Source organism: Heteronotia binoei, chromosome 3, assembly GCF_032191835.1.
Source record: "Heteronotia binoei isolate CCM8104 ecotype False Entrance Well chromosome 3, APGP_CSIRO_Hbin_v1, whole genome shotgun sequence".
In the NCBI taxonomy this organism is placed as follows: Eukaryota; Metazoa; Chordata; class Lepidosauria; order Squamata; family Gekkonidae; genus Heteronotia; species Heteronotia binoei.
In genome coordinates this window covers 76,201,715-76,217,472 of record NC_083225.1, presented here as the reverse complement: position 1 = coordinate 76,217,472, position 15,758 = coordinate 76,201,715, and the positions used below count along the sequence as shown (strand labels likewise).

The 15,758-nt window shown below is 36.5% G+C and overlaps 1 protein-coding gene across 1 annotated transcript in view; it reads right to left on the bottom strand.

The window, feature by feature from the left end:
• Positions 1 to 1,676: 1,676 nt before the first annotated feature.
• POLA1 (DNA polymerase alpha 1, catalytic subunit) overlaps positions 1,677 to 15,758 on the bottom strand; it is a 492,305-nt gene continuing 478,223 nt past the window's right edge. The window contains exon 37 of the mRNA XM_060234091.1: positions 1,677 to 2,953. Within this exon, the coding sequence (XP_060090074.1) occupies positions 2,781 to 2,953 (173 nt within the window). The 3' untranslated portion in view covers positions 1,677 to 2,780. The remainder of the gene's footprint in view (positions 2,954 to 15,758) is intronic.

Here is a 15,758-nt window from a genome sequence, read left to right as displayed (position 1 = left end):
TTTGTAACATTATAATCCATCACATAATTTCCAAAGAGATAACATCAATTGGGACAATCAGTAGGCTGGTTGGGTTAGGTTTCTGATAAATTAAGCTTTCATCCCATCACCTTAAACACTAGACATAGCTTTAACTTGGAAATACCATTGTATATACTATAGTAGACAGGAGTTTAAATAAGCATATACTATTATGCTAGTTTCCTTTCAGTCAGAACTAAATTTTCTTCCCAAGGAATTAAAATATCATTGTAAAATATCATTGACATATTCACTCATTCTATTTCCAAGTTTATGTTTGTTTTGGTGGGGGGGGGGGGGGAGAAACCCTGTTTAAAGCTGATCACTTTTCCCAGTTTTCTCCTTTGTGATATGGGAAAGTTTGTGAAATGGCAGTCTTCATGGACTGATGTATGAAAAATATTGATATTTTGCAAATAGACCAAATAGGCTGAATAAGATATGGGATACAGTGATACTTTTAAATTGTTTTACTTAACATTATTATGAATGACAACACTCCCTTGATTATGTAACAGTACTGCTTCTAAGAAAAAATTGAAGTAACAGTCCACGTGACTGTACAATTTAACTAGAAGAATGATACACTTAAAAAAGGCATTTTGACCATCCACCAATCTCATCCAACCCTTAGCACTGAGGACCCTATGATAATATACAAAGAATCTCCTGGGAATATAGGTTTCAACAGAAGGCAGGTTTTCACATGTACCTCTTTGTGTGAAGTAAAAGCAGAAATTCTTGTAGGCTTGGGAGTTCTCTGCATATGGCAGGCTAGATGGAGGTAACAATATCAGATGCATGTGATATCCATTTGATACCAAATATGAACACAGTTTCCAAGTAAATAATCTTGCACTGGAAAATAAGGATTGGAGCAGAAGTGAATTGAGCATCTGCTCAATGGGAATCCATCCCCCTTTTTATTGCCACCTCAAGGCATGCTATGTGTTACGTGGTGACAGAGGAAAATATCTTGTTTTCAACTTAGATCAAGGTGGACAGCCATGTTGGTCTGAAACAATAGAATAAAGTCAGAATCCAGTGGCACCTTTAAGACCAATGAAGCTTTATTCAGGGTGAGAGCATGCACATGAAAGTTCATAGCTTGAATAAAACTTTGTTAGTCTTAAAGGTGCCACTGGACTCTAACATAGTTCTATTGTTTTCAAGTGTTTGTTGGAAAGTGACATACACATATATCAAATTTCAGATTTTTCTGTTGTAGAAGTATTGCAATACATAAACGTTACCATTCTCTAAGTACTAATATATTCCTGGCTGCCACTGAAAATTCTCTCACCCTCAAGCCAAGACTAGTTTGGAACTCCCACTGCATTCAGTGCAGTCTGTTCTTTGGCTTGCTCTGTGCTTGAGTTCTGGCTGCTGTTATGGCAAACTTCGCGCCCAACTTTCAAGGGAGAGTTAATAATGTCTTGTTTTAGACTATTCTCATACCTGGGACGTATTACATTATGTGGGCTGAAATTCCCTGGTTTGAGTTATTTGTTGGGAAAGTATCCTATGAATTTTGAGGTGCTGTTGGAGTGAGATATTTTTCAAGTGTCTATATATTCTAGAATGCATAAATACAACTGAATGAACTTGTTTAGGTTATTTATGTAATTCGAAGATATTGTTCCCCCACAAGTAAACAGCTTACACTGGAAAATTTTATTATGTTACCATTAATAGTGACATTAACCTTACATGCACATTTAAAATGCTTTTATATTTACCAGTAAATGATGTTAACAAATTTTTAAAAATACTTATAAAGATTATTTTTCCTCCTACCATGTCAAAAGCTACCCATATCACAGTTTGACTTTTGCCATTTCCATTCACCATTTTATTGGCAATAAACAGAGACAAAGTCTCTGAAAACTTCTTCATAGCTTTAATTGCTTACCACAGTATTTTCAATTACTTATATTTCTTGGTCAAACTGTGTCTAATTTTTTTCTTTCATCCCATTGTTTATTTTGTTGAATTTCAAAGAACCAAAATATAACATTTAGAAATTTATGTGTAGCCTGGAAAATTTTCAGCATACTACCTTGTCTATTTGCCCTATACAGAAGTCAATTGGTACTTCAGGATTAATTTCCATGTGGTTTCTCCGTATCTTTACAATGCAATACAGTCTGGATGAATAAAAGTTGATGAAAAAAACAATTTATGAACAATTTTTAGAAAGAGAAACCACATCAGAATAAATGTAGGCATCAGAAAGCATTTAAGTTCAGTATTGTCTTTAACTTGTGTGTTTATGATCACAAAGCAGATAAACTGTGAAAAGAGAAAACATTAGTGCTCCTACTGAGACCTCCACTAACCTCTTTTCCTGAGAGCACCTCTACTAAATACCCTGGAGCAAAGTCTAGGATCACTTACATTCCAGCAACTCTCACTGGGAATTATTCAATTAAAGGAGCTCTTTCTCCACCTCTTTATTCCCTCCTAGGTTTCAATGTACTATGGTCTGAATATACTGTATGTGTGTGTGTGTGTGCACACAGACATGTACGTGCAAACGCATACTTTATAGTGCCTAGTATATGTTGGCTTACAGCATTGTTTTTGTTTTATAGTTTTCATAATTAAATTCTTATTTAAATAAAAGAATGCATGTTCTTGTTAAACAGCGTACAACATTGTGTGAAATAGTAAATGGAAAACTTAAAAAGAGCTGAAAACGTTTTCTCAGAAAGGAGTCCACAAAGGCATCTTGTCCCCATTCTACCTAAACTTAGTATTTAACTACTGAGATCTCCCACTGTTTTTACTGCACTGAATGTCTGAAAGAGTTTGCAGAGATTCACTTCAGAGTAGCTGCTCATGGACAACCACTTGTCTACTGTACTCTTCAGTTTTTTGTAATTCATCTCCATGTCCTTGAAATTTGACTGTTTCTTGTTCTTCACATGCTCTGTTGGAAAGAAAAAGAAATATAAAAATCAGAAAAAAGAAAAGCACCTTTGCATTTGGTATCTGAAATCTATCATATTTTAAAAACAAGCTATGGTGTTGGTCTGCTGACTCTCAAAATCTATATTTGTTGGAGTACCATTCAGGCATCTTTTGCCAAGTCTATTCTTCCACCTACCTTTTTAAAGAGTGACTTTGGTCAGCATGTTTAGGTAAGTGTCAAACTTGTTACTTACAAAGAGAGACTGAATCCAGCTCATCAAGGAATTAGTCAACCCACCTGTCATGCCCCAACTGAACTGGTGCAGCACCTTCTGTCAGTGAGTGTCAGGAGAGCTGTTTGTACATTAATGCTGAATAAATTGGGGGGCTGTGGGGGGAGGATAGACAGGAAGGCACAGAAACAAGGGAATGAGTTCTGCTACAGCATCAAAACCAACAAGTAGCAGCTGCTGTTTTAAGGAGCTTTATTTAGAAAGAAAAATCCTATTTTCTAGTACCTTTCCTTTGATAGAACTGTTGAACATATTTTGATGGAAGCAGAAGATACCCTTATACCTCTATATAGACATTTGATAATTTGCTTTAAATACCCGCCATAATGAATACAGAAGTGGTGCAGAAAAGTTTTATCTATTAAGAATTGCACTCTGCTGTTTAATTCCCCTTCAGTTTAAGAAGGAATAGTCTGTCATTTTAAATGATAGGGCCTATTCAGAAAATATTAATTATTCCATGCATATCAATATATGCATTTCTAAATGCTGTGGAAGAAATATTTGCAGGAAACAAAATACCCTATACTGTACATATGTTTTAAAGACTGCAAAAACTCAATGACAATGGTAGCATGTTCCATATTTAATCCCCCAGGCCTTGTTTTCTAATTTAGGTAGTTTAAGAAAATAAATGTAGCAGAAATTAACACACACACAGAGGAAAGTGGTGGGCTCTCCTTCTTTGAAGGTTTTAAACATAAGCTAGATGGTCATCTGACAGCACTGCTGATTCTGTGAACCTAGGCAAATCATGAGAGGGAGGGCAGGAAGGGTGTATCAATGCTTAATTTTTGTGGCTCTTTTTCATGCCTTGGGAAATGCCAATTGCCACTTTGGAGGAAGGAAGCAATTTTCTTCAGGCTAGTTTGGCCAGAGATTCTGACGGTTTGTGCCATCTTCTGGGCATGGAGCCGGGTCGAGGTGTCAGGGGAGGTAGTTGTGAATTTCCTGCATTGTGCAGGGGATTGGGCTAGATGACCCTGGAGGTCCCTTCCAACTCTTGTGATTCTACAAAACAAACACAGCAATGAACACCAGTCCTTCACCATGAATGTTCTAGTAATACAGATCAGTAGACATAAGAGTCTGAGGGCCTACAAGCTCCAGTTACTTTTGTACCAGGACTTTTAAAGGACTCAGTTTCAAAACTCAGGTGCATCTAATGTAATACAAAGGGGGAAAGCCCTCAACTTTGTTAGCAAACATCTACCTTATGTACCATTGTGCAGATGGAAGCATTCTATCTTGAAAGCTTCTACTGATCTAATGTACGTTTAGACTCCAAACTGTGGAACTTCCTTCATTTCTTTTTCTACACTACTAAAAAACATGCCTAACTTAGGTGTTATTTTCTAGGTGCCATTATGGCATCTATTCAGTCAAGCATACTTCTGTTTTAGATCTTTTCCTGCTTATTAATGTAATTATTTCCTCATCTTGTTCTTTTGTACATTTATGTTACTGCCATTTTTACATAGCTGGTTTTCATGTTTATTTTTCAGTACCAAATATTTCTCCTAATTTTGTGTTTGTCTTCTTGTAATTTCTTCCAGCTTATCATCTTACTTACCGTAAACCATTTATTAAACCAGTTTCTTATTTTGCTCTTGGTCTCTAAGTTTTAATTGGGACTTTTTTCCTTATCCTTATGTAAGAAATTGGATATAGTTTGATCTCGCTCTTCTCTTGTTGGGGGAACTTGTTTTTTTCCCAATTTGAATATTACTAAAACTTGATTTTTTTTGCTGATATAATAATGCTAGAGGGACTCTATCTTTTGCCTGTCTTGGATTATTGTGCTGCTTTTTGGATTATTCTCTTCCTCATTTTTAAGCCTTTTATTTGGTTTTTTATACTTTCTGATCATATTTATCAGGTTTTTTTGTTCATTAATCTGTTCTCATGTATTCAATTTTTATTAATTACATTTAAAGAAAAAATGTAATACAAAGCATACACATTCATTCTTATTTCTTGTCTTAGTTTATTCCTCCTGTTCACTGCCTCCTACATGTGGAATTCATGGCAATTCAGGATCCATTCTAAATTTATCTCCCTTTAAAAAGAATCTCAAAAAGCCCGTTTAGTTTAGTTTGATTTTGTTTACCAGATTTTCTTGTATTAGCTTTGTGGATTGTCTTGCCACAATCTCCTGTACATTTTCCTGTACTCCTCTCCCTCTTTTATGCATTGTCTTACTAAGATTGTAAGCCCATGGGGAAAGACATATTTTTTGTATTTGTACAGCATCTAGCTTTTTCTTAGGTGCTTAATAATCAGTAAGAATACACACAGAAATGCACTACTCAAAATGCATCATTATAGTAGTTCCCCCACATTCTGTCCATTGTGCTTAAATATTAAGAATGTATACAAGATCAATGGGAGGTAATTAAGCAATGGATGGGATCCAGAATGACCTCTGCAAAGCGCTTCATGCCAAAAATTCCTTTTCACTGACAGTCTCTTTAGCTTCATGGGATGCTGCTTTTGAGCTTCTTCAAATTTGGTGGGCAGCTGGGGGCAGGAAAGGCTGCTGTCACGAGAGGGGAGCGGAAAGCTTTGGTCCAGGTTAGCATGTTCACAGTGACCCCTCTAACATAAGCATTGCCTAACCCCCTCACCATATTGCTACAATTTCAAATTAACAACAGATATGATCAAAGGAAGAATTCAAATAATAGAATATGGAAATAACAGACTAGCTAGAATTCAGATGTAATGTTAAATTAACAAAGGGATTTCTAATCTTAAGTATAAAGTGACAATGAGATACACACTACTTAATTCACACTGAAGCCCTATCTGCAGAATAGAAATACTATGCATTTGAATGACAGAACTGCATCTGATGACTGGGGAGAATAGATTTAAAGAACTGTAGTAATATAGAGCCGGGAAGATGAGAGAGGACATAGCTCCTGATGTGTTTACCTCCTCTGCTGATGGGATATTGACTTTTCCCACCAGGTTGGTTAGAAAGGGGACTATTTGCGCTGCCACACAGCAGAGTAAGAATGACAACCAGCATCACTCTGTGCTCTTCTTAGTAAAAGACAATTGTGACCGCTGTATATCACACAGCCAGTCAATACTTTCAGGTTACCATACCATCCAACTTAGAGATGCATATAAAAGCTCACTTCTTCCTTAAATGAAACTTTAATAAAACAGTTAATCTTTTCTAAGAACAAAGTTATAATTATAGAAATAACTTATGGAACAGTTAAATATATGTATGCAATACAGTTTTATACCAACTACAAGCATAGCTTTATTTCATAAAATTTTACAGTACTATTAAATTATAATTTTAACATATATCTGAAATATGACCAGTTTTTAAATATAAACTGGAAAGAAATCCAGATAGCAACAGATCTACAAAAGAAACAGCTACTGAAAAATCACAATTACACAATAATAAGCAGGGGAGAGTATTTCTCCCTCTACCCTGAACATGGCTATTAAGTTCTCTGGTGCAAATTTCTCACCCTAAAAGTTTCTTCATCTTTACATCTTAAGCTTAACAAAGATCTTTTTTGTAACTGGCTCCAGAAACAAATTAGGTTATTTTGATAAATGAAAGTAGGATGGAACCTGTATTGTGCTTGTATTCACTATTTGCTTTAGGGGCTGTCTTTTCTTTTATAAAAATTGTACACAGATAACTTGAAACCAGAAACAGGTTTTTTTTTATTTTGCTTGAATGGAAGATTTCTATAGCTTATATCTACTTAGTGTAAAACAGGGCTTTCATATTATTAAACAGCAGACTAATTTACCATGTCAACTAACCTGGGTTATATCCATGTCTAACTTGCATATATATGTCCATGCACACACTATGTGCAACAATATAGTGCAATAAGTGGACCTTCAAAGCAACACCTTGACAACACAAACACACAGAATATCCTATTATACTTGTGCCTTAAAAATTCAGTGTATCTTTCATATTCAGTTCTCTTGCTAACAGTTTTATTTGAAGACTTAAAGAATATGCTAAATTAGAAACCATTAGGAACTGATTTTTTTTACTTTACCTACTGGTTATTGTATTTTAATTATAGCAAGCATAGGCACACAGGCAGCAGTCTCTGTTCTAAATATCTGTTTCATTTATTTCTAAGCAAAGGTAGCAAACAACAGTCAGTCATAATTGGTTCTGTCAGATGTTATATAGTCAGTCATAATTGTCTCTGTCTAGAGGTGTGTCAATTTACAGCAAGTTAAATAAATATTCTGTCAATTATGAAATCAGTTAAGGCAAGTCTTTTTAATTACATGGGTTCTCCACTTTATAATAACACTGCACCCTTATCCATTGTGTTAACCTTACCTTTGCCTTTTCTACTATGTCAATACAAAGGAAAACACAACTAGCGGCAATACAAAGAGATGAGGTAGCAAAAGTAATGTCAATCTATTTGATTAACATAAACAGTATTCTAACATGTAAAATCTCTGCCAGACTACCAATTTATAGACACTGGCCAAATAAAGGTTGCACCCAGTTTTAAGATACAGTACAGAAATGAGTTAACTAAATACACATGATGCATTTAATATCATTATAACCTTCACAAAATGCACTCAGAATCCTCTCTATCCTCCATTATTAACCAACTTTTGTTGATATGTTTTTCTAGGTAATTTTTTTTCATTTTTGTGATTGGAAAGTATCCAGCATACAATAAGCATCCAAATTTCTAATTCTTCTGTACTGTTTTGTAGTATTTTTGACAATAGAAAGTGCTTAACATATGAAAATTACCTCTTACCAAAGCAACAAAAACAAAACCCTTCAAACAAAGACCACTGACACTATCACCACTGGCTGCTGAAGACAACAACCATTATCCTGCAAACAAAATTCCTTTTGCTTAAAAATAATTACCATCACTTTTTTGCTGCTACAAAAATATAGCTTCTAAACTGAATAAAAAATAGGGACTGAGTACTTTATTACAGTGAACTAACAAATATTTAGAAGTGTGATTATGATTCCACTCACTATAGGTCTAGTTCAGATTCAAATCCACACAGGGAGCCATTTTTCTCTGCTATAGGTAGTGCTAGGCAAAGGAGTTATTGCAGATGGGAATATGGAGACCTGGCCGAGAAGCTGGCCACTTGTAAAAGAATAAAGAGCATGTAAGAGGAATACTGTAAGGTAGTATCAGAAGGTGAGAGCAGTGCCTTTACCATGTTTCATGAGAACCAAGTTAGCCTGAAAGTGATAAATTTATTTCAATGGGATGAAATGATTGTATCAGGGGTTTGACTGCAAAGGTGTTTTGTATTTATACCTCTGAAGAAATTGCACATGCCCCCTTGGTGAGGATATAAAAATACTGTCAACTATACTGGACAGAATTTATTTTATTTATTTTTCGTGTATGTGGGGGCAAAACCGTTGTGCAGGATCATTAAGCACTGTTGTATAAATAAAGTTAGAAGATCAAACGAAAGAGGGGACTCGGGTTAAATGCTGGAAGACAAGCTTAAATAAAGTTCTAAGGGGAAAAAAATCAAGACATGCTGTAATTCCAAGAACCTATTACTTCAGACAATTTACTTCAAAAAATAAAATCAGAATGGTAAATGATTACCCAAAAGCAATCATGTCATCATCACTGAAAGATGGAATAAAATAATTTTTTGTGAAGTGGCTGAATGAGAGCAACTTAAAAGCCACGGAGCCTGTCAGAAGCACATTATTTCTTTTTACACCCCGTTTCCCAATTCATCTCAGTGCTGCTGACTAACCTTGGCTCCCAGCAGGTGGAGCATTTAAAATAAATAGCATTTCCTACAAAATGCGCTCCAACTGCCCCATGACAGACGCTTCCAATTCCTGGCCAGCCACTGGATCAGCTTCAGCGGTATCTAACAAGGTGTAAATACAATAACAAGCATGTAATTAAGTGAACATGATGAAGTTAATGGAGATAATTCATTCCATTTTGGGCTTATGAATATTCTATTAGATGTTATCAGGCAGCTGGAATAGCTGTTAATTTAATCATCATTCAGACCAGCAAAATGTTCTTTGTGCGAGTATAATTGCAGAGAATGAATAATTGATTTGACAATTGTACCAGTGGATTTCAAACAGTTCTGTGCGCTCTCAGAGCAGGAAGGGAGGAGAACTGGAATACTCAAAGCAGTGAAGAGGTGGCAGAGAAGCCAGCCTGTAAATTGAACATTATCAGGACACAGATAAAGGACAATTTTTATTTTATCAATGCAACACAATTACATTACTGTGCGCTAGTAATCACTCTGCCCACACTTTAAAAAGGGAAATAAATTACTCTTCATGGAAAAGGACAAAAAGAAATATCAAAACCGTTTAGAAACCATTGATATTGGTTATTTAATTTTTTGCATTATATTTCATTATTGGAAATATCAAACTGTGCTTGAAATTGCTGGCACATTTAACTCTGTTACCTGCAATCAAATACACAGATTGTATTTTATATGTATCTCTGTATTACAGCATGTTCTATGAATTACAATGATTTTATTGCAATTTTTAAAGAAAATCTACTCATATTTAAAATATATTTACTTCAGTATACAAAGGCACTGCATATCAAAAGCATCTAAAACTCTTTTTTGGACAAAAATGAGCATAACCAAAACCAAAATGGGCTGTGACACTTTATTTTCCTTAAGAAGCAAAACAGGGAACATATTTAAAGTTAAGTGTTATCAACAAAGGCAATTTTCTTCACAAAACTTGCTTTCAGCAGTGAAGGCCTAGGCCTTAAGTGTAGTGTGCTACCAGTAGGCAGTACACAATCTTATCCATATTGGTTCTGTATATGGTATTTCCAATTATGAAAGCACAAAATAATGTTCATTATATAGAAGTGCTACTCATTCTAGAAAATGGGAAAATAATTAAAAAAATTGTTCCTAATCAACAGCTATTACATAGAGATATTAAATAACGGAAATAGACAAATATCACACAATTGAAGTCTCTATGCAAGCAAACATTCTCTTTTCTCAACTGCTGCAGAATATCTGGGATATTATAAACATGCAACATTAGATCTAATTTAATTTGATCTAGTCAGCATATATGTCCATAGCTCATTGTGTGCTCAGAAAAGGACATGCAACAGACCACTGTAAACTCAACAGCCAATGTACATAATAGAGCCTGTTATGTCACAGAGCTGCAGGAGGTTTAGGTAAAGTGATTCACAACCCATTATAAATACAGATCTGAAGTGGCTTTGTATAAGATGCAAAACTGGCAGTGGCAGTTCTTTCCCTCATGAAGCATATGTGGGTGTGGATAGAGGAACTATCAAATATCTTGCAATAGGTGTGTGATGTGTTAAAGAATTATGGATAGAACATACATTTCCATGTAGTAGACTTTATGTTCCTATCCCCATTTGTCAGATTATCATTTCAATGTTTCATGCAAAACTACCCACTCTTAATTTTAATGCAGACACTTTGAAGGATAAGACTATGCTACATAATAAAAAGCTGGGTTCAGATAGCCAGCTCAAGGTTGACTCAGCCTTCCATTCTTCCAAGGTCAGTAAAATGAGTACCCCCAGGGAGAATGTGCTGGAGAGAACGTGTAGATGACTGGGGAAGGCAATGGCAAACCATCCCATAAAAAGTCTGCCATGAAAATGTCGTGATGTGACGACACCCCGGGGGACTACCTAACCATTCAAAATAATTTCAGTAGAGTAATTGTGATGGTCTGCCGCAAAAGACCTAGATTAAAGTCCAGTAGAAAGCTTTAAATGGGTAAACTGATTTTTCCCCATGACTCCAGGGTCAAACCCCCCCCCCCACTGCTTGGAAGGGTTAAGGCACTCCCCCCCCCCCCCCCCCGTTTCAACTATCTTATATCAATAAGTGCTAAACTGTTGTGGATGATGGCTAGTTCAGTTTTTCTTATGTATTTATTAGAGGTTGCATCAATGAACAGAGTTTGCAGAAACAGATTTTTCCTGCATTCCTCTTCACCCAGTAGCCCCCAAGCCTCCTAGAACACAACTGCTAAGGCATCAGGGATCCTCCTTTCAGAACAGTTGGGTACAGATACTGGAGGGGAGGGGGGACACAGGCAAAATTGCATGTGCTGCAAGTCCCTCAGCAGCAGTTTTTTTGGAAGTTAAGGGAATACTGGAGGGAAGGGGAAAATATCAACTTCCACAAACTCTTTTTATTAATGAGAGTTCATATCTAACCAATTATTATCACATAAACAATAGACTAAAATTTAGGAATTACACTGAAGATTATGTGTTTAATAAAACTGGAAGAAAGGTTAATATAGGTAGCTTGTCTACCAAACAAACATTTTTCTAGAAAAAAACAATTACTGAAAAGGCATATCTAAATTAAATTCAAATTACCAACACATGTGGTTATATTATCTTTAAATATTATCTTTATTGCCACCTTCACAACTGCAATTGCAAACTCTCTTGGTCTCGATTCCTCCTACTCTTCTTTATTCATATGGTCTTCCTGTTCCATTCAGTTTTTTTGTTGGCACCTGCATCAAAGGCTTATGGTGCTTATGTGCTTATAATCTAGTGAGGGGAAATTGAAGGCATATTCCATTAGAGATGTCTGTTTTATCCTTTAAAAATATGGTACCAGAGTCCAACTCTTTCCTGCTTACATTCATGAAGAGGAAAAAAACCTAATATGGATGTGCACACTTGGTTATGTGACATAAAATGGCAGGCAGCAATTATCTGGTGTTTGGGCTACCAGGAACCGGATTCACGGACAGTAGCAGTACTCAGAATCCGCCCCCCCCCCCAAAAAAATACCTGTGCATGAACTCTCTCAAAATGGAATTAATTGGGTCAAGTGGACTCCAGCCTTATTAACCATGGTGAAAATGAAAATCTTTCATTAGGTTCATTGTATTTATTCAATTCAGCTGCTGATGCTGTAGGCCAACTAGTTAGCATACGAGAATGGGTAACATCTAAAGTGCAGAGCTGGCTTGTTTTGCTGATTCAGAAATAGAAACATAATCTGCATCTAGAACACCCTTTCCTAGTGTCACTAACTTGCATTACTAAACAGTGTACTAATACTATTTAATTTTCTGTTTGAAGAACCTAAGTAAACAGCACCCTGGTCATGCTGGAGGGCCACTGGATCCATCCCAATCATTCATAAAGTGGAAGATGGGTTGAGTATATTTTTTAGAGTAAAGAGATGACATAGATGAAGTGAGGGTAACTTAACCATTACCAAGCACTTTTCTTCCCGTGGGGTTTGTTTCTGGTATCAGAGTTCAGATGATAAGAAAAGGAAGAGGAAGAACAGACTTGTGGGGAGATTAAATTATAGATGGTCAGTACCCTCCAGCCACAGACCTTTTCCTCTAAAAACTGGAGCCTTTCATTTTTCTATATATAGGCTGCGATCATACACACTAAATAGGGCATTGAAAGTGCATTATTTAGTGTATGTGATCGCAGCCATAGTGTACAAAGTGGCAGTGGCAGAAAAGCAGCAGGTGGGAGAGGTGTGATCTTAACCCTCCTCTTCATCTGCAATCCTTGGCTGCCTTCCAAAGCAAGAGTAAAAGGCAGGCAGAAACAACCTGCTCTCCTACTTGTTACTCTTTACAGGTTAGCTATCTTTAGTCTCACCCAACCATGTAGTTCCAGTCTCAGTATATCACTGAAGAGACACAAAATGTCTGTTAATTTCCCTCATTTCAACCATTCTTCCTTCTTAGAATTTTCCATCTTCAAAAAAGGAAAGCCGCTCTTACACACATTCATCTACTTACCAGAGAGTTACTGATATTATCAACTAATTTTCCTTTGGTAGTGGAGTGGAGGCTTTGGAGTGTGGTAATATCTCAACTATCCAACAGGGAAATTGTATAAACAGGACATGGCAAAATTACTAGATAAAATAAATGACTATGCCTTGGAATAGAGGGGAATGACTATGTCTTGGAATAGAGCATATTCTCTGGGAACATGACAACAGTGCACATAGTCCTTGGCTAAATTTCTGTTTAAGGGAAGAAGAAGTAGGAAGTCCATTTCAATACTCCTCTATTCAGGAAGGAGGCCTCTATCATCAGTAGCGACTTTTTTCCTTACATGGCTCTCCTTTCTTCTTCTTTTGAGCTGCTGAAATGACTGCACAGAGCACATCCAGTTTACAGAGGGAGTGATTTCATTAATAGTTTTGCAGTTTTAATCTATATTTGTAAAGAACACACAGGCAATCATCTAGTCCTCAGGATTTGTTAGTGTTGAATTTGTCAGATGTTCTTATAAAGTCTTTTCTTTTATCACCTTTAGTTGACCCAATTTGTCCAAAGTATTACCTAACGAAATGGTTCACATATTCTTCTAACCTCTTCTGTAGTGAAGACATATACAAAGAATTCATTTCATTTCTCTGCAATTTCCTTGTCTTCCTTGAACACTCTTTTTAAACCTTTGTGATCTAATAGCCATAATGCTTCTTGGATAAGCTTCCTGATTTTCATAATTATTACATTTTATATTTATAGCAATTTGCTGCTTAAATTTCTTCTTTGCTGCCCTACTATAGACTTGCACTTAGTTTCTACTATCTGTATTCCATTTATATATTTTTTCATTTGGACAATATTTCTACTTTTTAACACTAGCCTTTTTTGCACACTAATGTTGATCTTTGTTCTCCGCTTGAGCCTGCTCACAGGAAGGGAGCGGAATATAAATCAATTAAAATCAACCAATCCATCGACCACACACATGCCTCCTAAATTTTTTTGCATGTATTCTATGTATTATTAGTGAATTTGTTTGGTGTGTATTCTATGTATTATTAGTGAATTTTTGTTTACTGTAAAACCCCTAAGACACTGCCGTTCTGAGTTGTTCAGAATATAACCAAAGCTCTTCTGATGTCAAAGTTGGGTTCTGATTTGATACACCTGGAGTTGAGGATGACTTTTAAACCTTTTCAGAGAAATCAGGATCTGATTATGTCTTGTTCCTACTTCAAAAAAGATGGAAGAATGATTTCAAGACCAGTTTAACATGGTACTTGGAACTCATGATAGTGTGGTAGCCAGGACCAAAGATATTATGTGAGGGGCAGGTACTGACAGTATGGCCATTGTACTAGGCACCAGAGCTGGAAGTTAGGGAGCAACTTCCTTCTGTTCAGGGGAGGTTCCACCTGCACTGATATTGGTGGAAAGGTTATGGAAGCACTAGTCTTATGGCAAGCCCTGAGGCCTTGATTCTGATATGGACAGCTCTGTTGGTGGATTGCACCAAATATACTTCCAATGTGGTAGGTTTTGAAGGTCTGACAGAGATCATGGATGTGATGAAAAGGATGAGTATCAGTCACAATTATCATCATGATAACCAATGCTTGGTACCAGGGCTTTTTTTGTAGCAGGAACTCCTTTGCATATTAGGTCACACAGCCCTGATACAGCCAATCCTCCTGGAGCTTACTGTTGGCCCTGTAAGCTCTTGGAGGATTGGCTACATCAGGGGTGTGTGGCCAAATATGCAAAGGAGTTCCTGCTACAAAAAAGCCCTGCTTGGTACCTGCTAATACCTGTGATGAGGTAAATAGTGCTAATATGGATAATGATATCTAAGATCTACCCAGAATCTCATGCTGTAGTCACAGTATCAGGAATCAAGATCTCAAGTCAAGGTTTAGGCTCATTTCCCAATCAGAATTATGTTTCCAAATACTCCTTATATAGAAAGATTCTCCCCTCATAACTCTAAACTTGGATTTATCTGATTAACAGAAAAACAGGTTTCTTACCTGTAATTGGGGTTCTTTGTCATCTGCACAGTCACACTATTGGGATTCAGCATATACAATGTGATTAGAACTTCCAGAGCCAAGAAGTTTTTGGTACTAACCTAATACCCTGGCCAGTGAAGGTGCACTACACATGCCAGCACCTCCCATTCACTCCTTCCTTAGTCAATATATAAGGTAAAAATATAGAAAGCTGTTATGGCAGCTCATGTGATTGCACAGATGACCACTTGAAGAACAACTGTTACAGATAAGCACCATAGCCTTTTTGGATAGTCCAAGGAGATCTCCTCTTTCCTTTTTGCCAGTGGAAAAGCTATCTGTATCCAAAACCAACATTTAAGCAATAACAGGGATGAAGATGGGGTACATAATCAATAATAAGTGGTGCTGATAACGTATATACCAATTCCATGCCTCAGCATAAAGGTTAAGAAAAGCTTCCACTTGGGATGTGTAGCACCACCTTGTTGATGTTTTCTTGGCATTCAAAAGTACATGTTTCTCTCCATGCAGCAAGGTACAGCTTATGTATGTTTTCCTGGTGGAGAATTTTGCTTTCATCTTGGGTTAGCAAGGTCCTGGACTGAAGGAGGTATATAAAATGCTTCTTGGCAATGTGAAGAAGCATGGCAAATCATGGCTGTCAGGGTCAGCAAGGTGTGCTGAGAATGCTGTTTGTCCTATCCATCTGAATTTTGTGTAGCA